Source organism: Gopherus evgoodei, chromosome 12 (genome assembly GCF_007399415.2).
Source record: "Gopherus evgoodei ecotype Sinaloan lineage chromosome 12, rGopEvg1_v1.p, whole genome shotgun sequence".
Lineage (NCBI taxonomy): Eukaryota > Metazoa > Chordata > Testudines > Testudinidae > Gopherus > Gopherus evgoodei.
The window spans coordinates 25,525,044-25,545,658 of NC_044333.1; the positions used below are offsets into that span (position 1 = coordinate 25,525,044).

At 40.6% G+C, this 20,615-nt stretch overlaps 3 protein-coding genes across 6 annotated transcripts in view; 2 read left to right on the forward strand and 1 right to left on the reverse strand.

Annotated features, from left to right (window-relative positions):
• The window catches only part of LSM14A (LSM14A mRNA processing body assembly factor), a 32,027-nt gene extending 24,695 nt beyond the window's left edge, over window positions 1–7,332 (forward strand). For 2 of the 3 annotated variants that reach the window (XM_030581493.1, XM_030581494.1), the window contains exons 8-10: window positions 2,260–2,431; window positions 3,150–3,378; window positions 5,430–7,332. In XM_030581493.1, the coding sequence (XP_030437353.1) occupies window positions 2,260–2,431; window positions 3,150–3,378; window positions 5,430–5,453 (425 nt within the window). In that variant the 3' untranslated portion in view covers window positions 5,454–7,332. The remainder of the gene's footprint in view (window positions 1–2,259; window positions 2,432–3,149; window positions 3,379–5,429) is intronic. The other variant, XM_030581495.1, reaches the window with a different exon arrangement.
• A 2,864-nt stretch (window positions 7,333–10,196) lies between these two features.
• Window positions 10,197–14,349, forward strand: SS18L2 (SS18 like 2). The gene is made up of 3 exons (XM_030581496.1): window positions 10,197–10,503; window positions 11,762–11,838; window positions 12,302–14,349. Exons 1-3 carry the CDS (start codon window positions 10,435–10,437, stop codon window positions 12,384–12,386), a joined length of 231 nt encoding a protein of 76 aa, XP_030437356.1. The 5' UTR covers window positions 10,197–10,434; the 3' UTR covers window positions 12,387–14,349.
• KIAA0355 (KIAA0355 ortholog) overlaps window positions 13,185–20,615 on the reverse strand; it is a 104,168-nt gene continuing 96,737 nt past the window's right edge. For both annotated transcript variants that reach the window (XM_030581491.1, XM_030581492.1), the window contains 2 exons: window positions 18,390–18,468; window positions 13,185–17,484 (listed from right to left, as the gene is read on the reverse strand). In XM_030581491.1, the coding sequence (XP_030437351.1) occupies window positions 17,158–17,484; window positions 18,390–18,468 (406 nt within the window). In that variant the 3' untranslated portion in view covers window positions 13,185–17,157. The remainder of the gene's footprint in view (window positions 17,485–18,389; window positions 18,469–20,615) is intronic.

Consider the following 20,615-nt stretch of genomic DNA (forward strand, 5'->3'; position numbering starts at 1 on the left):
TATGCAATTGTTGATGCAGACTGTTAAGTATTTGCTACACCTAAAACAGCAGGGTTTCATCAATTAAGGTACATCTCGCAGCAATTTCTGCATTCCATACTCACCCCTACCCCCGTAGACGGCCTGTCCGTTTTCTCGAGTGAGACGTCCATTTGTTTCCCCAAGGACCTGGAAAGGCTATACTCTCAAATTCTGAGCCCCATACCCCTGTGGGACCTAGACTTGGTTCTATCAAAATTCACAGGCTTTCCATTTGAGCCACTGGCAATGTGCCCCGTCATACCTTTCCTGGAAGATGGCCTTTCTGGTGGCTATTACTTTGGCCAGAAGAGTCTGAGGTCCATGCCCCTAACTCAGAGCGCCTGTCCATGGTTGTCTTTAAGGACAAGGTGCAGTTGCACCCTCACCCTCCTTTCCTCCCGAAGGTGGTTTCACAGTAATCAAAGGCAATTTTCCTACAGGTTTTCTACCTGAAACCACACGTGAATAGAGAGGAGCAATATCTCTATTCTCTAGATGTCAGATGTGCCCTAGCATTTTATATTGATAGGACCAAACCATTTCATAGATGATAGGATGAAAGGCCTCCTCATCTCTGCTCAGAGGATCTCCTCCTGGATCACATCATGCATTCGTACATGTTATGAACAGGCAGGTGTTCCACTGCCAGCTATCCTGACTGTCCATTCCATGAGGGCGCAAGCTTCATCAGTGGTGTTTCAGGCCTGGGTCCCTATCTAGGACATCTCCAGAGCAGCAACTTGGTCATCAGTGCATACATTTTCTACTTACTGTGCCATTACTCAACAGGCCAGGGCGGATGCGATTTCCAGACACGCTGTTTTACAGTCCAACCTAACCACCTGTGTTACTGCTTGGGAGCAATCTACGGTGGAATGGACATGTCTGTGCAATCACTTGAAGAAAAAAATAGTTATTAATCTTTCTGTAACTGTTGTTCTTTGAGATGTGTTGCACATGGCCATGCCACAACCCGTCGTCCTACCCCTCTTCAGAGTTGGCTGGAAAGAAGGAACTGAGGGGCGAAGGTTGGCTGGGCGCCTATACTGGGGCTGTGAGTGCACAGCACTAGCGAGCACCCAACGGATACCACCGAGGAATAAACTTCTGGTGGCTGTGCTTGGAGCGCGCGCACACGCCCTTAGAGCAGAATGGACATGTGCAGCACATATCAAAGAAAAACAGTTATGGAAAGGTTAGTAACTGTTTTTAGAGCTCTGTAGTGCAAGAGTTAAAAATATGGGGACTGGCAAAATATAAAATCAGATTTTTTGCAGCCATTTCTATGCAGAGAGGGCGTCTTCACTGCCCTTTTACTGGTGGTGGTCTGTCTTAGGTAGATATGTCCTGAACGAAGATGCTGCTTTGCATGTTCATTTGAGGAACTATGTGCAGTGTATGGCAGTAGACTAGTAAAAGTTACTAACACACAGTGCTAAGGGGAATTGTTGTAAATATTTAACATTGATGTACAAAAAGTTCAGCTTTTGATGATGTATCATTTTTATTTTTTCCTTTTTTGGCAAGGCATTGAGATCCAAGCAAGATAATTTAACTTTTGGGGACTATTACAGAACCGGCTAACTTAGCAATGCACTATAACATTGCAGTGGAGTCCTCTGTAGTATATCAGAAGTTCTTTTGATAAACCTCAACCCTTAAAGAGGATGAAGAGGCAAAGTTTTTTTAATTAATTATATGTTCTGTTCGTGTATGTTAAATAATACAGATCTTTAGTCCTGTTAAGAATCTAATAAATTCACATTTCCAAACTAGTATACATCCATAACTATAAAATGATTTTAATATCTCCCCTACTAATACCACCTTATTTAATCTGCAAAAAATCAAGTGGACCTCAGTCCATTGGACAGCAATAACACACATCCTAATTTAGAAGGTCAAGTTAATAAACGGCTACAGTTGTGACTAGTTACATTTGGATACTCACCTTCTCTCAATGGAGTTATGGTTATTCCCATGTATTAGATCCTCCAGAAGTTTCCCCTCTAAATTATGAGTCATAACTAACTGCTATATATGTTCTTTCATATGGGAACCATATGAAGGTCAGATTTTTTTTTAAAAAGTGGAACAATGTTTAGGCTTTAGGACTTTTTTGTATTTTAAAAATTTGTTCTTTTATTATAGGGTTAGATTTTTGTCACAAGTTAGTATTGGCCTTTTCTGTTAAATCTTATTGGAATGGAGGAATTCTGATTATTTTTATTTTTCTAGAAGATAAACTTGAGAAACCAGAGAAGCCTGTAAATGGGGAAGATAAAGGAGACTCAGGTGTTGACACCCAAAACAGTGAAGGGAATGCTGATGAAGAAGATCCACTTGGACCCAACTGCTACTATGACAAAACCAAATCCTTTTTTGATAACATCTCTTGTGATGACAATAGGTATGTCTGTAGTGGGAAGCCCATTAGTCTCCTCAGTGCATGTCTATTTCATAATATAGTGCATCAGCATTAATTTGTTTATAGTTTAAAAATGAAGTTGATGACTGGTTGGAAAGCAACCAAAGTGCAAGTAGGACTTAAAATTTCCCAGTATAAAAATGTGCAAAATAAAACACAGGTCCTTTGATGGAGCGATGCTCTTTTTGAGAGTTGATTCAGCGCTTCCCCAGTGATGCACTGATAGGAGGAAGGACAAGAATTTAGTTTTCTGTAACTTCTTTTCACCAGTTTGAGGTTCAGTGCTGTTTCAGTGCCATCAGAGAAAATAGGAAACTAAGGCCTGACTTCAAGTTTCCTGGTACTAATTTTCTCAATTTCCTGTTTGAATAAACTTAGAGCCTTTGTAATTGTGCAGAATGTAGTGTACACAACACAGCATTCCATCTTAAGGTGAAACTCTCAGTTCAATATTACAGTATATAGCTACAGCAAAACATTCCTTTCCATTATACTAAAAGGATTGTGCCAGGCATTCAAATACCTTCAAACAGGTATCACATCAAGCAAAACTTAAATATGAAAGATAAGCAGAAGTGTTTCATTTTAGAGCCTTTTGTGGTGACTTGGGTGCTGCTGGACAGGCTCTCTCATTACAGGCTGTTTCAAAGTGAAAGTTTAGACGTGTTTTAAAGGACTCTTACCGCTTTATATGTGATAGAGAACGGAGACCAACCTGGGCTGAAGAAAGAAGGTTAAATGCGGAGACTTTTGGCATACCACTGCGTTCAAATCGTGGTCGTGGCGGCTACCGTGGTAGAGGAGGAATTGGTTTCCGTGGTGGCAGAGGACGTGGGGGTGGAAGAGGTGGCTTCGGTGCTCCTCGAGGATTTCGTGGCGGCTTCAGAGGTGGTCGTGGAGGCAGGGAGTTTGCTGACTTTGAATATAGGGTAATAATATACTTATATTAACAGAATTTTGTTTAGTGCAATTTGAAGGGTGTTTTGTTATTTTCTTAGTTACATCCTCAATAAGAATTTAGAACCTAATCCAGTGTCCTTTGGGATTGTACAGACAGGAAAGGCAGTTGGAACAGAGGCATTTCTTAAGCAGTATTCTGAAAATACAAGGATTTGAAGAAGAGGGTTGAACTCTTTTTGTAGCTTAAACTCCTTTACTCCAGGATTCATCACCCATTTTTAACCTTTCACAGTAAACAAAATAAATATTAGAAGCTTTAAAATTATTTCCATAGTTCTGGTATTTTCTTTGATGGAGAAACACATAGTTTTCTAAGACAGCAGTAAGCCACTTTAAGCTCTCATCCTGCTCAAGCATTTCACACTCAAGTTACTTTTGTAGTCTTCCACAAAAACTGTTCGTTAGGGATTAAATTCACTCCCATTCTGAGGGGTCAGCACAAAGCCTATGCAGTTGTTGAATTCCACTTAAACCCTCAGAGTAGGATGTTAGTTGAGCTTAGAGATGCAGATGCCTTGAGTTGGCCTTCTGCAGAAGTCTCATTTCAACTCTAAAAAATCAAACTGAGAATTAAGGCTATGGCCAAAAAAATTTCTAGTGTGCTTATAAATTGCTCTTATGCAAGGTCTGATGAAGATGATGATTTTTCACTTTTTGACATTATAAAAACTGCAGTGGAATGCTGCACAGGGATAGGAAGAACTTGGAAGAAAGGGAATTTCCCACGTCATCCACTGTTGAACTGCAAAAATAGCTCAAATTTATCCATACTTCCTTGCTGCCTTAATTTAAGTTTCTTAATTATATAAATATAACAGTAAGAAAGCTTGAAGTCCCCCTAAGCATAAGATGAGACAGTAGTTACCCAACTGAAATAGTTTGTGTTCATGATGGGCAGAGTCACTGAGTTAGGTGAGAAGTAGAGTCCTCCCCCAAAGTATATAAACTCTAAAACAACCACCTCAGAAAGTTATATGACGTACTCTTTTGGAGTCATGATTGAGGGGCAGAGCAGGTGGACATCCCTAAGTATCAACTGCCAAGTGATGCATTTAGTTAAAGGGACACTTCAGATAGATTTGGCACTTTTTTAAAAGGATTTTTGCTTTATTTTTACTAAGAACCATAATTAGTCATAGCTCCATTGATTCCAATATTGAAACTTTCATAGCGTCACTATTTCAATGAAAACCAATTATATGGGAACTTCACATTTTCCCGAACGTTGCATTGCTGCTCTAGAACCAGAAAATTAGTCAGACCAGAAAAAATACTAAAGTGATAGTTTATTATCCACACTGAGTGAGTGTCATACATCAAGTAAACAAAAATAGATAGAAGTAAGCCTATGTTAAAATTCTGGCCCAGGTTGAATACATGTTCTTGTGATAGTTCACTTGGGAAGGGAGGGGAGGAAGTTGTCAATTAGAAATTTTCGTGATATTTTTCTGGTTCATTATGGAATCCTGAACTTTCTTGCATTGGTACAACTTTCTGACTGCGTCCGGCATGCTTCACAAGCTGGTAGGGGTTAGTCCTTCCTGACTGCGTCCGGCATGCTTCACAAGCTGGTAGGGGTTAGTCCTGGAGTTTTGAGCTCCTTTAGGAGCGGAGCGTGCTTTATCCAGTCAGTAGCATTGATATGGAGTGAGGCAGCATCTGAGGCTTGAGCAGAAGTGGGTGCATAATGCAGCAACTAGACTGACTGGAAAGTTGATATCTTTACAAAAATTATAATGCCATAAGTGTTTCCAAGCCTGGATGACGAGTCTCCATGAAGTGTGCCAGACTACGAGGGGTGCATTGAATAGAAGTTAAATTAATTATAAAAAGCCATTTTTCTGTGGTTCTGTTAATAGCCTTTGGGAAAGATACTGTGATGTGGTGTTTTGGGTGGTTTGGTTTTTTGTTTTTTTTTTTTGGTGGTCATCTAACATCAATTAATCACTTTCCATATTCTCAAACTAGTTTGACTACAAATATGTTTGAACAAAATATAACTTTCTGATGTCTTTTCTAGAAAGACAACAAAGTTTCTGCATAGTCTACAAGAAAGCTGGAACCAGGTGGACTTCTAGATCTTCATGGTCAAGAGAATTAGTTTCAGTCTTCGCAAAGAATGAAGTTAATTTGCTGTATACTTGTCACCAGCACTGGGATTAAACTATTTAATTTCAAAGGGGGGTAATGCAGTTACTTTTTGAAAAATGGCCATCTTTGAAAACAAGGAGCATTAAATATATTTGAGATAGAAGGGTAAGTAATTTCTTATGTATAGTTAGCTATAAAGCAGTACTTCGATGGAATTTAAGTATTTTTTCATCACTGAAAGGATTTTTCTTATTACTAAACTGTATTTAATAATTGCCGCAAGTTACAAGGACAATTGTATGCAGAAGGCCGTCGATACTGTGAGTGTTTTGATCCACTGAAGGTTGTTTTTTGGAAATCCTGTAATATCCCTTTTGAGATAGTTGTACCTTGTCAACTAGGGTGCTGGACAGTAGAAAACTTGTTTTGTCAGACCAATATGTACACACAGTAAATATTGTTTCTTAGGCAAAGGAAACTTTTTTATATAGTTGTAAAATTCCATTATATCCCATTGCCAAAGAAATGTTAAACTTTGTATAGCTGTATAAAAAGCAACTAATTTTTTAAAGAATAAACATTTTTAAGTCAGCAAACATACTATGTTGTTGCAAAAGTTGATATGCTAAAGAACACTGAGTTAGTTTGTTTTCTTAGTAGCTTTTCAGGCTTTAAATTTTTGGTTTTTACATTTGGATTATAATGAAGATTTGAAAATGTTCTTCCATTATACAAAACTGGATACTCTTCTTTCTTGCAAGAACTTCATTTTGTAATGACTGGCATATCACAGGATTTAACCAAATTAAGATTTTTTCAAATAAGAACAAAAATAAAACATTTTGTTATGTCAGGACTTGCAATTAATTTTACTTAGTGGTAAATATTCACTTTTTAAAAAATGGACCAGGCATGTGAGTTAATATGCTCCTTCTAAAATGCTTGGGATAAAAATATGCCTTGATGTGTCAATTCTTGAAATGTTAACTTTGTTGTAATACCATTAGACATAATCAATTTAAAGAGAATTCTTAGTGTTTGAAGTTGTTTGCATTTTAATAGTCTAGCTTGGAGACATTACAAATTCTGGTTGTTAGACCAGTAAACCCATAAATGACTTGGTATGGATTTTTTTTGTCAATTCTAAATTACTAGTTACAACTTTTTGATGTGTTTAAGTTATAATTGAAAAAGGAATCTGGTAATTTGCATTTGTATGTGTATATGAAGGCCACAGGAATAAAGGGATCCAAAGATTAAATTTCTTTGATCTGATTTGCTGATTTTTAACTTTTATCTTCAATGTTCAGTGGTGATAAAGATGTGGAAAACTGCACTGTTGGAAAATTGGAATATTTAAAAGTGGTTGATAGAATCTTATCTTAATTTTATATCTTTTTGTATAGCACTACAAGGAAGTATTTTGTAATTGGTTTCCTTATTAAGGTCCAGTATTGGCAGCCGTAGAAGTTAGGTAATATTGTTTAGTAATGTTTTTTGCATGTTAACAACAATGCCTTTTTGGGAACCACAAATCATGATCCTGAACAACTTCTGAGGTTTTTGAACATAAAGGCAAGTGCTGTACTGTTGCAATAACCATGTATACTGTATGAGGTGTCCCAGGCTTATTTAAACAAGAGAAATTGTAAATATTACCAATGATACATGCTGTGAAGGTCTGAGTTGATGCATCTTCCCACACTCGTTTGGGTTACTAATTGGGGTGTTTTGTACCCCAGTAACTAGCAGCATGGCATACCTTCAGTGTACTTTGCTACATGAAAGTAAGGTTTTTATTTTAAGCCAGAATAAACTGTTCAATAAAATCAGTCTTTCTGAAAATTATTTCTAGTTCTAGTAAAACTGGAGTAGGAGGAACAGATTATTAATCTGTTTTCCCAAGCAGATGTACAGAAGAACTGTGTTCTTCCCCCTTTATGATGGAAGCAAGGTAGCAGCAACTACCTCAGGCTCCTCTGTTCCCTCTAATCCTGTTTTCTGCTTTCTTACTTTTCAAGCAAAGGGACAATGTAGACAAACAAAGGCAATACTAAAGGAGAGGGCAAAACAAAAGAAAAAGAAAAAAGTATTGTTTTTACAGTTCTTTTAAGCAAGCTGCAGGAAGAACGTGTGAAAGAAGGGAAGCTTACCCTCCTGTGGTTGCTTTTACTTGGGGGCCCAGCAGTCAGTGCCAACTAGAGATTCAGTACTTCCCCAGACTAGCTTCTGTTAACCCACTCCCTGTTCAGGTTGTCCACATGGACAGTCATTCTCGGCATCAGTGGCTCCATCTTTTAAGATAAATTCTACTACTCTGGCCTTCCCTTCTTTCCAAAGCAAATCAGGGCCTCCTTGGCCCCTCAGGTTACCTGCGTAATCCCATTAGCATCAAGTTAATAAACTGAACACAATGGTATTGCACAGATACAGAGAATAATTCAAGCTGTAGAATTTTTATTATGAGTGCTGTATGAAAGAAACAGCCTGTGTGTGTGTGTAAAAATCTGTTTGCTAGGCGCACCACACAGCAGAATATTATTGACTTTTCAGAGTAAAGCTATATTTTTCTACCATACTACTCCTTATAAATGACAAACTCCCCAGAATCAAATTTATAAAGCCCCTAACTTACATCAGTTCATGTCCTCCTTGATGACTTGTGATGCCTGCAGACTACTGCCAATTGATAAGAATTAGGCAGGTGGTGAGCTACAGTTGGTGCACAGCTTTCTGAAAATATAGCAATAATACAGGCACCCTAACTGTTTCTCTGATCTGGTGCATCTCTTCCTCAAACTAGATTGCTGTCATTTTCTATGGTGCCTAGCATAATGGGGCTGCTAGCTGCTACTGTCACTCTCTCTCCACTTTCCCTTATCTGAAATAAGCAGAACTTGGTGATCACCTTGTCATGCTGCAAAAGCTTTTGATTTCACTGGTTGTGGGAGGATGAAGGTGTTTCCAGATGTGGTGTCAAATGAAAAGCTCCTCTTCCTTTGTTTTTGATTTGCTCAGTGGATGAGTTAGTTTGATGGTTAAATGCTGCTGGTGGGCTGAGTTTTGTAAATATTTTAATATTGCTGGGCAGTCATGAGATTAAAAAGGCCTGGATGTCAAGGGATATCTTGAACTCCCAGAACTCATTAAATCTAACTAGCAAAATGCCCTGCAATTTGCTTCCTAAGAAGGGCTTGCACTACAGCCCTCTTTTCCCTCTTCTCATCCTGTGGAGTCTACTACTCCCCATACGACAGTGTTTCCATACTCTATAAGATAAAATTCAGTTGACCATTTCTCCTTCTAGGTGTTCTTAAGCATTGCAGATGCTTTGAATTCAGTTGTGGATGCTAGATATCTTTTATGTAGCTAACTGTGAAATACTACTTCCCTTCTCACTTTCAAACCCCTCTTATATTCACATTGCAGTTACTTCTCCAATACTGTTCCACTTGCTGACCTGATTTATGTGAGATGACAGTCTGAACTTACGCAACACAACTTCACTGAGTAATGTACCAGCTGATTGTTTGCAGATCTTTTAAAAAAAAAATGTAGAAATATTCTAAAAATGTACAAATTAAATGGGTCACACTAATTCATACTACTCCTGACCCCTGGAAAAATACATGTGCCCGAAATATGGGGGGGACTGATTTAATACTCCTTTCCAGTCTAACTGTTGGAGGGTAATGTGAATTAGACTAACATTTCTAGCCAGAAGTTTGAAAACAGAAAGAGGTTATAGCTGCTGCAGCAAGTACCAGGTAAAAGTTCACACCTGCGTGCAATGCAGTTCTTATAATGGAGGACCTGCACCACTCTAAAACTTACAGCTTTCAGCATGCATAGAAGATGTAAGTATTCACAAAGTCATTTTTCCACTTGAAAACTGAATCTGCACTTCTAAAAAATAGAAACATGGGGGGGAAATGCTAATGTGTTAATTCCACTTGTACTGCTGTTCAATCACAGGTAAGTTAGTTTTGAGCCTTATCACTACTGATGGAGGAAGTGGGTTTGAGCTCATTAAGCCGAGAGTCAGAGCAAAGCTCCCCCTATGCAGCTAGGGCAGCAATCACAGGCTTTTCTGCATACTTCATATGGAGCCGGGGGGGGGGGAGGCTTTGCCAGAGGCGTCTGCGGGAGCGTGCCCCCGGAGCTAGGCGCAAAGCGGAGCCCAGGGGCCTCCGACCTAGCCGTGGTGGAGCCAGGCTGTAGCCTATCCAGAGGAGGCCTGGGCAAGGCCCAGCTGGGCTGGTCCTATCCCCGAGGAGGAGGGAGGGGGCAATACTCGCTGTTTACAACGTTTCAGAGTAGCAGCCGTGTTAGTCTGTATCCACAGAAAGGAGTGGGTGTGGCACCTCAGAGACTAACACGTGTATTTCAGCTGGAGTTTTCCTGGGCTTGTGCTGAAACAAACGGGCTAGTCTCTAAGGTGCCACACCTACTCCTGGTCCCCGCCCCGCTTTGGGGCTGCGGGTTGAGAGCGACCAGGGCGGAGCCACTCAGACTCTGCCGGAGGAAGGGCTGGGGCCCGCCAGGCCCATTCCCAGCTGCCCTTGCGGGGGGGCGGCGGGGGAGGGGGCGGACCGCTGACTGCCGGCGGTTGGGAAGTGACGCCGGTGAGCCGGTCTGTACCGCCCCGCGGGGGGGAGCTCGCTAGTCCTGTCCCCGCCCTCCCCAGACCTCAGCGCCCCCCCGCTCTGTGGCTCTAGCACGTAGCGCGCCGTCCCACGCAGCAGTGACGGCCGCGCGTGCACGGGGCGGATGGAACCAGTCGCCCGGACGGGGGAGGAGGCGATAGAGTTTTTGTTTACAACGTTGCTTCCCCCCCCGGGGCTGCAGGTGGTGGTAGCGACCTGTGGGCGGAGCTAAGCGGAGCCTGTGGCGGGGAGAAAGGCGGGACCGCCGGTAGCTGCCGCCTCGGGGCCATGTCGGTGGTTTTCGTGCCGGAGCGGCTGCGCGGGAAAGCGGAAGTGAACGCAGAGACCCTGCAGCGGGTGAGTGCCCGGCACCGCCACAGCCCCTCGAGTCCCCCATGTGCGGGGGGCGGGGCCGTTCCCCGCTGCTCCCCGAGCCGGCTCTGGCCCCCGCGGAATTACTGCGCTTAGCGCGCGCCTGGCCCCTGGGTCATCCCCACGCCGTACCTGAGACACTTGCCAGCCGCCGCTGCCTTGGTCCAGTAGCTGTTCAGCGCCGAGCACCTGGCAGCCTTGAGCCTTATTGCAGCTTGTGCGGGCGGGAGCGGTCTCGGCACATTGTCTTAGTGGCCACCCACTCGTGCTGGTGACCACTTTGATACAGTGTCTGAAAACGCCTAACTTTATGAAAAACTAAGAAATATGCACAGATCCGTGGCCAAATCCTTGTGATTTGTTGGTCGGGTTTAAGAAATGGCGCTAGAGCACTTTCTGTAGGGGAGATGCTGAAAGCGCAAAGCCCTCTATCGACCCTGTTCCCTTGCCCCTGTTCACACCTGCCTCCTAGAGCTGGGGCTGGGAGCAGGGCCATGGCTCTGGCAGGGGAGGGGGGGCATGGACAGGGGTAAGCGGGCTGATGCTGGGGCCACAGCTGGGGGCAGGGCTGTCAGACAGGACCCCCGCCTGAGGGGCCAGGAGCTGGGACCCTAGCCCCTGCATAAAACCTGAGAGTGCTGCAGCACCTCCCATGCCTGTAGTTCCTGCGCCTATGGAATGCACAGTTGTATTTTGGTGCCCTTGGCCCCTGTTGCCTCCCCTGGGTCCCACTGCCTCTCGTCAAGGCCCTTTTGCTTCTTTTCTTCCCATCCCCATCCCATTGCTCCTTTACCAGCCCTGCTTGCCAGAGCCAGAAGCCCATGGCTGGATCTGGGAAGGGGGAGGAAGGGCAAAGCCTGGAGCCATACAGCTGAAGCTGGTGGGGGGGCTGAATCCTGCAGCTGGAGCCTCCAGTGTACCCCAGGAGTTCCCCAGCTGAAGCCCCCCTGGGTGCTGCTTTGCCCCCTCTGCCATCTGTACCAAGGAGGCCGTCATGGCTACAGGAAAAACTCCTGGTGGCTGCATTTGAGAAATGCTGTTCTAGGCCCTAGTCTACTACAAATAAACCACAGCCTGCAAACCTAAACATGAGAGAGGTGCAGGAAAATATTTTCAGCCCAATTATCATAAAACAGGTAGAACCAGCTAACAGAAGGGAATTTTTGCAGTTACAATAAACAACATATAACAAGATATCAAGCACCTTTAGCAGAAGCAAAGCCCTAACTTGTGTTTATTTTAGTTACTAGATGAAAACGATCAGCTGATTCGATGCATTGTAGAATATCAAAATAAAGGAAGAGCTACAGAATGTGTGCAGTAAGTAAAACTTATTCCAAAATGCAGGCCCTGTATGTATAGAAAAGGTACTAGTTTAGATGCCCAGCACACTGTGAAATTTGTCAGAAAATGTTTTATAGAAAGTTTTTGGCTTAAAATAAGCCTTGTTCAGTCACCACATCAAGATACTGCAGCATCAGCTGAAAAATAAGCCATGCAAGTCTCATCTTTAGGATGAAAGTGAGTTGGAGAGGGTATATGGGGAGTTGAGTGTAGGAGAACGAAAATAAGATACGGGGGCAAGGGTTAATTATTTCCCAAGAATGAGTTCTTCCATTTTGGGTTTGTAGTAGGTGACCTAAGATGGCATTTATTAATTGTAAATATGCATGACTACTTCAATTCTGTTTAGGCACAGCCTATCCTGATCTCTCTAGTGTAGGGAATACAATTATCAAGTCTTGTTCCCATTTGAATTTTCCAAACTTTTTTCCTCTCATAGGTACCAGCATATCTTGCACAGAAATCTTATTTATTTGGCTACTATTGCTGATGCAACTCCAGCCAGTGTACAGAAGACTGACTGATCCCACAAACTTGGACACCCATCAGTGGTGCCTGTATAAAGCATGAAGATGTGATTGAAAGGGGGGAATTCTGAGGGTAAGAGGGATACAACTTCCCTCATTTTTGTCTGACTGGCTAAGAGCAAGCTTTGATAGGGATCAGCTGGGAATCCAGGGGCCAAGATTGATGGGCATTAGGGAATAGATTCTTATAGGAATAGAGTTGCTGTAGCCTTGCATCCTGTTAGTGATGAGTTGATAAAAATATGGAAGATTCCTTCACCAGTCTTCCCCTTCCTTGGTTTTTTGGTTGTGTGTTGTTGGTTGTTTTTTTTTTGAGAAACATACACCTTATTTAAAAGTACTACTGCCTACGTTTTTCATGCTTCCTTGAGTGGTAGGTGATAATGGAGAGTAAGAAATCAAGTAACAGTGACACCAAAACCCCCAAGCAACCTGAATTTCTTCATATATTCTTTTGGAAAATGAGCATATTAAGGTGATAAATGATGACACTGGGTATCAGAGGGCAGGTTGAGTTTTAGAAAAGGCTCAAGTTCCACTTACCCAGGAGAAATAGTGAGGTAACTGGAGGTTGTCCAGGACCTGCTGCCTTCATTATTGTATTGCAGTAACAGCCAGAAACTCCAAGCAGAATTAGGGCCTCATTATGCTGCCTGCTGTGTAAAGCTATATGCCCTGAAGAGCTTACAGTCTTTGTCTACTCTGGTACCACTTATTGGACCATGAGGTTAAGCAGGATTATGACTACTCCCCTGACTAGGCTCAGGCTTTTCCAGTTTTCATGGCAATTCCCCACATCATCTAAAGGTAGCCCAGAGAATGAGATAGTCAGCATGGCTGTTTGGTTGGGGAGGACTGTAGCTTAAGTCTCCCTTAGTGTCCTGTCCCTCTTCCACTCACTTGTCACAGGTTTCTAAGGCATACTGTAGTTCTCAAGAATGCATCTAGTTGCAATACTCACTTTAGAGAATTGTTGTTAGTGGCCTGAAAGAAAAGCAAACAGTTTAAGTTTGCCATTCCTGCCTCCTCCTGGTTAAACCAAATGTGTCTACAACTCATTTCTCATTTGTCTAAGTTTGTGAATTTACAAATTCCACAGTAAAACTGGTATAATTGTACTTGACTTGCTTTGCGAATAGATGGGCACTGCAGAAATCAGAAGACATTTATTGCTTCCCAGTGCATCCCATCTTCCCCTCTGAGAATGTCTTCATGGGCCAGGTATCCTGGAAGGGGATTCAGACTTGGATCTCAGTTGGCAGTACAACTGACACTTGGCTCTAATTAACTGTTTAATCTACAAGATTGAGCATTATGGATAATGCTGTTTGCTACATCATAAATTTTATAAGTATCCACCTGTTTCAATAATTTTACTTATAATTAGTGAAAATATTTTCTTTAAATTGTAAAAATCTTATTTTTGCAAGACTCCCAAGATGGCAAAAATGCAGGGTTAGGAATTTGTCAGATGCAATACAGGGTATCTGGCTGCACATCCGATTACAATATGATACTATGCAGATTGAACTAAAGCTCTTCCTAGTAAGCAAAAGCACTTTTGGGATTAGTATGAAACACTACTCATGCAACAAGTGAGTTAGAGGAAACCTACTTGCAGACAAATCTAAATGCGATTTCAAAGTATGGAACTGGCTTGAGTAGTTGGTTTCCTCCCAAACATGAAAGTTTAATCAAATATTCTGAGAGGCTGCTAATTTTCCAACAAAAGAAACAGCTGACTTTTGTCTTCAAAACAGATTAATTAAGGAAATAAGTAATTTAAACTTTTTCAGAAATAGTATGTAGCTATCTATTTATGGAAAACACTAAACAAATGAGTTTTATATCTCCATTTAAATATTTTATAAGGGAATACTCATTTCAGTAATGTCTAAAGTATTACTTTAACTTGCTCGAAAATGTGTTAGATATTTTGTAATAAAATCTGGTAACAAGCATCTGAATTCATTCCTTTGATATCAGTGTAAAGACTACTTGATTTTTAGCAGCTTTTCTCCTTAGAATGAGTTGTCGTGCACAGGTATTTTGTTGTTGGCAAAAAGATACAGGTAACAGGCTTTTGCATTTGCACATTTCAGATTTTTGTATTCCAGTCACACAGTTAGAGTAACTTAAATGGAATGGCACCACCCCATAGCTTTGTCCAAAAGCAAAGGTTATTAGCCATTCATAGATCTGTGAACAGTACATAAGGAAAGTGACTTAGTTGCAAGTGCAAAATGTTCATCACCAAAAGCTAAATATGGGTATGAGGTGTCAAGAAGGAAAGTTGCTGAAAAGCAATAGTATGTATTATTAACTGCCAATGAAGGAGCATTAATAGTGGTGCTATACATTCCATTCTAGGGGTAAAGTAGCCCTAAAATAAGGATTATGGGGAAATTTGATATCAGATTCTACTATGCAGACAACGCATTTAAAAAGTCGTTAAGTAGACAATTTTTTGTATTAATATTCCTTAATATCTTTTCATTTACAAATTTAAGTTACATCTTAAGGCGCTGTTCATTTTCAGTCAGGAGCATATTTCAAACAGGTATGACCTATTATTAAATGTATATCTTTAATAATGCAAATAGCTTTTACTTTCAGGCGCTTTAAAAGTAAAATACAAAATGTTCAGTTCCAGTTCAGAAGCATTAGCTATTCACAAGAAACACTGCAATAAGGGTAAGTTAACTAAGCACCAAACCCTTGCACTTGGCAGTGTAAATGATAAACAGATTTTATGGCAAGACTTGTTTGCCAAGTGCAACAATGTTAAAAATTACCAGTGTTCAGAACAATCGGCAGCACAGGACATAGCACCTACATGGTCAAAATGCAGACACAGAAATGGTTTCAATTTTGTTTCCACAATTCACTTGGATTAAGTTTAGAAACTTTCAATTTTGTAATTAACAGTAAATTACAAAAACTGCAACAACAGTTTTGGCACTGGTTAGGAAAAAGTTCAAAGTTATAAATAAACTTAATTTGCATTTTGGTTTTAGTATGAATAATCATGGGACATAAATACAAACAAATTTAGGATCAAATATTGTCAAGCTTTTGGAAACTTCAAACCATTTGTCAAGCTAAATAACGACTAGTACTTTCAGCAGAGGGTTTTCAAAAGTAAAATAGTACAGAACATTAACAATTTACAGACAAAAGCCACGCTGATTGTGCAAAGCACATTACTGTAAAAAGTCTTTGTACAGCAAACAATTCTCTGTAAACATGGTAAGTACGAATTTTCAGAAAACATGGTGACAGTATATCAAATACAGGCAACATTGGCATCCTTAAACAGCACAAAAGATAACATTCTGGGCCTGCAACTACAGCCCATCACCATACAAACAAAAGGAGTGAATGGGTTTTAAACACCCAAATGTTTAATAGTATTAGTGTTGTATATGTTATATATATATATATTTTTATTTTTATTTTTTTGGTATCTTTAGATATAGATGTACTTAGTTTGTAGAAAAATGGGAACATAAATGTACTTTTATCTTTGCAGAAAAATTTTTATATGTAGTTAGAACTAAAACACCACTTTACTAGTAGTTAACATATTAGAATGGTATAATGATTTAAGAAAATATAAAAATAAGATTAATACTGTCAAAACTTTATACCAGAAAATATTATTTAATTACTCTTTTAAAGATGAAATATGAAAATTTTAAATAAGCTTTAACTATATAAAGAATCTTCTGTAACTTCAATTAATATACAATGGGATAACTGTACATATATATTTACTTCCCACCCCCCTCCAATTTAAGCACCAGTCACACACTGCTGGATCCACTTTGGTTGGAAGGTTATTCCAAGTTCCACAGGTTAAACTTTGTAATGGCACATAATATACTTTTAAGTATCTGCTACTCACATTTTAATTCTAGTTTCTCTTCTGAGCCAGCTCACAATTTTTACTCTAACTGCAGCATCTCAAATAAGACTTTAAATATATGCAAGTAGTCTTAGCTATAGTGTCACTCATTTAAGGAGCACTGTGGGGGTAATGCCTTTAGCCAAAAGTAGAAGTATCAAATTGTGTATTTGAAAATCAGTATCGTCATTCACACAGATACCATACCATCTACCTTTGGCAGCCAAGAAAATTTGAAACGCAAGTTTGAGTGATTCCAGCTGCTCGATATTTACATTAATGAAATGACTGCAAAACTTAATTTTGCAATGGTTTTTGCAACACTGCTGTAACAAACCCACTTGCATGGCATGTTAAAAGCTGCTGCCCCACTTCACTAAAAAAAAAGTTGTCACAGGCTGTTTACTTAGAATACAAAGACTACAACTTGTCCATTATAAATCTAAACAAAAACAGTGTTGAGCAAAAGCAACCACTATATTTGCTTAAAAAGTCAATGCATTTTAGCAGATGTTTAACTATAAATCTATATGAAAATAGCTATAAAATACAGTGTCTTGCATGGTAATCTTAGCAATGTTTTTTAAAAAAGGGGTCTGAAAAGTAAAGGTAATATACACATTTTAAAAGTGTTTTGCCTCACAGTTTTGGGCTGTTTCATATACATTTAACAAATATATTGTCTGTTTGCTCAGCACTGTAAAACAATTTAAAACCTATGTACATCACCATAAAGTTTTCACTCCACATATAATAAAATAACCAGAACACTGCCAATACACAAAGAGGAAACAAAGATAATATACATAATTTATAAGACTGTTTGGCCCTACGAGGCATCTTTCCAATATAAAAAAGCAGTTAGTATTGATGCAGGTAAGATGGTCTGCGTTCGTGCTTTACTGGAAAAGATTTAAAGCCCTTATTCAGCTGTTTGTGTTGGGATGTCTGCTGCTGTGGTGAGTGTTGTCGCTGAGCATAGGCAAAATTGGAGGCAATACCTGTAGATGGTGCACAGTCACTGGCTGTAGACCAAACTGGTGACTGTAAAATCTGCATTGTGTCATTCCACTGACTGACTGGATTACTCATCTGATACAAAGATGTATTCTGATTGGGTAGTGTGTTTGAAACGGATGAAGAATGCTGCCAAGGGGCCTTAGGAGGCCAGGTTTTGGTTTTATTATCCTGTGAAGACAGAATTATCAGCTTTGATTTTGCAAATCAAAATATTTCAATGCATTTTGTTCTGATTTCAGAGAGCAGATTGTTCTATTTAAATTATTTATAGTAAGGAGACAGCTGAGCAGATCAGACAAAAAATCCTTCATTTTTATATTTGCATAATAGATACCCCCTTTTTCCTAGAAAAAAAGGTCACGTTGCAACGTCCATAGCCTTGGATATTCCCCTATTTTTTGCTCATAAAAATTACTATTGGCTTAAAACAGGCATATGTTGATCAGTTAAATGCAGACGTTCCTCAGGAAATATTCTGAATACACTTATGATTTGTAGAGCTCTTCATCATCATCTTTATAGGGCAAAGACTAATTTATTTATCATTTATGTTGGTGGTCAGCCAGAGGCTGGCAGCTCACTTTATGGTGTGATTTAGTCCCCTGTTCATTTTTCACTTTAAAAAGTTACTTGACAGTGCAGAACTGGTAACACTGCATCTATACCACCCTAGCCTGTTACTAGAGCACTCTGACCAGCATACAACTTGCTCGGGTTTCTCAACAAAATATCTGGGAAGTGAGGGGAAAAGAGCACTACAAGCAATCAGGAAAGCACTTCCAGGAACAGTTTGCAGGTATCCAGTAGGAGGGAAGCAATATGTTTTGAACTCGTTTGTGGTGACAAGCAATGGGGCAAATATGCTTTATAAGATTCTCTATTTTAATACTTAAGAAATTTTGTTCAAAGCTTTAGATTTCCGCTGCAATGCAAATGGTTTTTGGTGTTGATTCAATTCAGAGCTAAAAAACTTGTCTGATGATAACTGGATAGATACTTCAGACTGCTCAAGTTTTTCTTCTCTTGCTAAGTCACCTTCATTAACAAAGAGAAAAAAGCAATTTTCAGCTTACCTGATTAAAATCATCTACAGTGGAAAGAAGAGGTGGCGATGGTAGTGTGCTATGTTCCTGTTCACCACTACTGTGTTTTCTGCAAAAAGCAACAGATTGACATGCAGTTTGCTGTCATTTAAAAGCACATCTTTTCACCTACTGTTGTTACATATAATTATTACGATGACTGAAAGATGATTGTTTACCCTGTACATTTGACAGCTTTGTGTGTGTACTCATCTCTGTTTTCACTCTGTGTGTCTTTCACTCAGCAACGGAAGACAAGAACATTAACAGTAAGGTTCCTGTTTCCTTAAAACAGTTGGTAGGTGAATTCTGGAACAGTAGTATCTAAACTTTAACTTTTAAAAAAAATAGCAATTAAAGGGACACATCTTGAAATTAGTTGCCTACCTTTTTTCTGTCCAATTGTATATAGTAAACCGTATCTTTGAGGCATGTTCTGAGTACTCATACACTGAAGCCAGAGTAATAAAAATCCTTCAAAAGTGTAATGTAGCTCCCAAGCTCTGCACATGCTATCTGTTACAGCAAGTTCAGAGTCTGGCTTGTAGCTGGTGACAGAGAAGTGAACTGAAATGAGCTCAAGTACTAAAAAGATTGTGTTAAAATTTGGAAGCCATAACAGCTCCTCTGTCAATGGCTGATTTGATCAGAAGCTCTTAATTCTGTGTTAAAATTGTGTTTAACAACTTCCACCCCTTGTTTTGTTTCGTTTAAGTAGGTACACCTCTATCCTGATATAATGTGGTCTGATACAAGCTGAATTCAGATAAAATGCGGTAAAGCAGCGCTCCGGGGGTCAGGGCTGCTTTACCTCGTATCCAAATTTGTGTTACCACAAACATTTACTCTGCACCTGCCCGTTACCTGCTGTGGCCCTCCCTACCCCAGCTCACCTCCACTCTGCCTCCTCCCACAAGCACACCACAGCTCCGCTTCTCCTCCCTCCCAGGCTTGCTGCACCAATCAGCTGATTGGTGCAGCAAGCCTGGGAGGGAAGAGAAGCGTGGGAGGAGGCGGAAAGGAGGTGAACTGGGCAGGGGGGCCCCAGGAAGGGCGGCAGCAAGTAACAGGTGGCGCAGAGGAACTGGTCCCTGCTCCAGCTCATCTCCGCCTCCTCCCCTGAGCATGTCGCCGCTCTGCTTCTCTCCTCTCCCCCACCGCCCCCTTACAGACTTGCCAGGCCAAACAACTGATTGGCACGGCAAGCCTGGGAGGCAGGGAGAAGTGGAGCAGGGGTGGCGGCACACTCAGGGAGGAGGCGGAGGTAGAAAGAAGGTGAGCTGGTACGGGGAGCGGTTCCTGTCCCTACCCCAATATAATGCGGTCTCACCTACAACACGGTGAGATTTTTTGACCCCTGAGGACCGCGTTATATGGGGGTAGAGGTGTATATTTTTATCACCAGCTATAGAAAGTTCTCATTTAAATGCCCTAATGGTGAGTAATCATAAGAATGGCCATAGTGGAACAAACCAATGGTCCATCTAGCCCAGTATCCTGTTTTCTGACAATGGCCACTGCCAGATGCTTCAGAGCAGTGGTTCTCAACCAAGGGTACATAGAGGTCTTCTAGGGAGTATATCAACTCATCTAGATATTTGCCTAGTTTTATAATAGGCTACACAAAAAACACTAGCGAAATCAGTACAAACTAAAATTTCATATGGACAATGACTTGTTTATACTGCTCTATATACTATACACCAAAATGTATTCTAGTTGATTTATTTTATAATTATATGGTGGTAACGAGAAAGTAACCAATTTTTCAGTAATAGTGTGCTGTGACACTTTTGTATTATGCCAGAATTTGTAAGCAAGTAGGTTTTAAGTGAGGTGTAACTTGGGGGTATGCAAGACAAATCTGACTCCTGAAAGGGTTACAGTTGTCTGGAAAGGTTGAGAGCCACTGCTTCAGAGGGAACGAACAGAATAGGGAAATTACTGAGTGATCCATCCCGTCATCCAATCCCAGCATTTGGCAATCAGAGGCTCGGTGACACACAGCATGGGGTTGCATCCTAGACTATCTTGACTAATAGCCATTGATGGACCTATCCTCCCTGAACTTAATTCTTTTTCGAACCTAGTTATACTTCTGGCCTTGCAAGGAGTTCCACAGGTTGACTGTGTTGTGTGAAGAAGTATTTCCTTACGTTTGTTTTAAACTTGCTGCCTATTAATCACATTGGGTGACCCCTGGTTCCTGTATTAGGT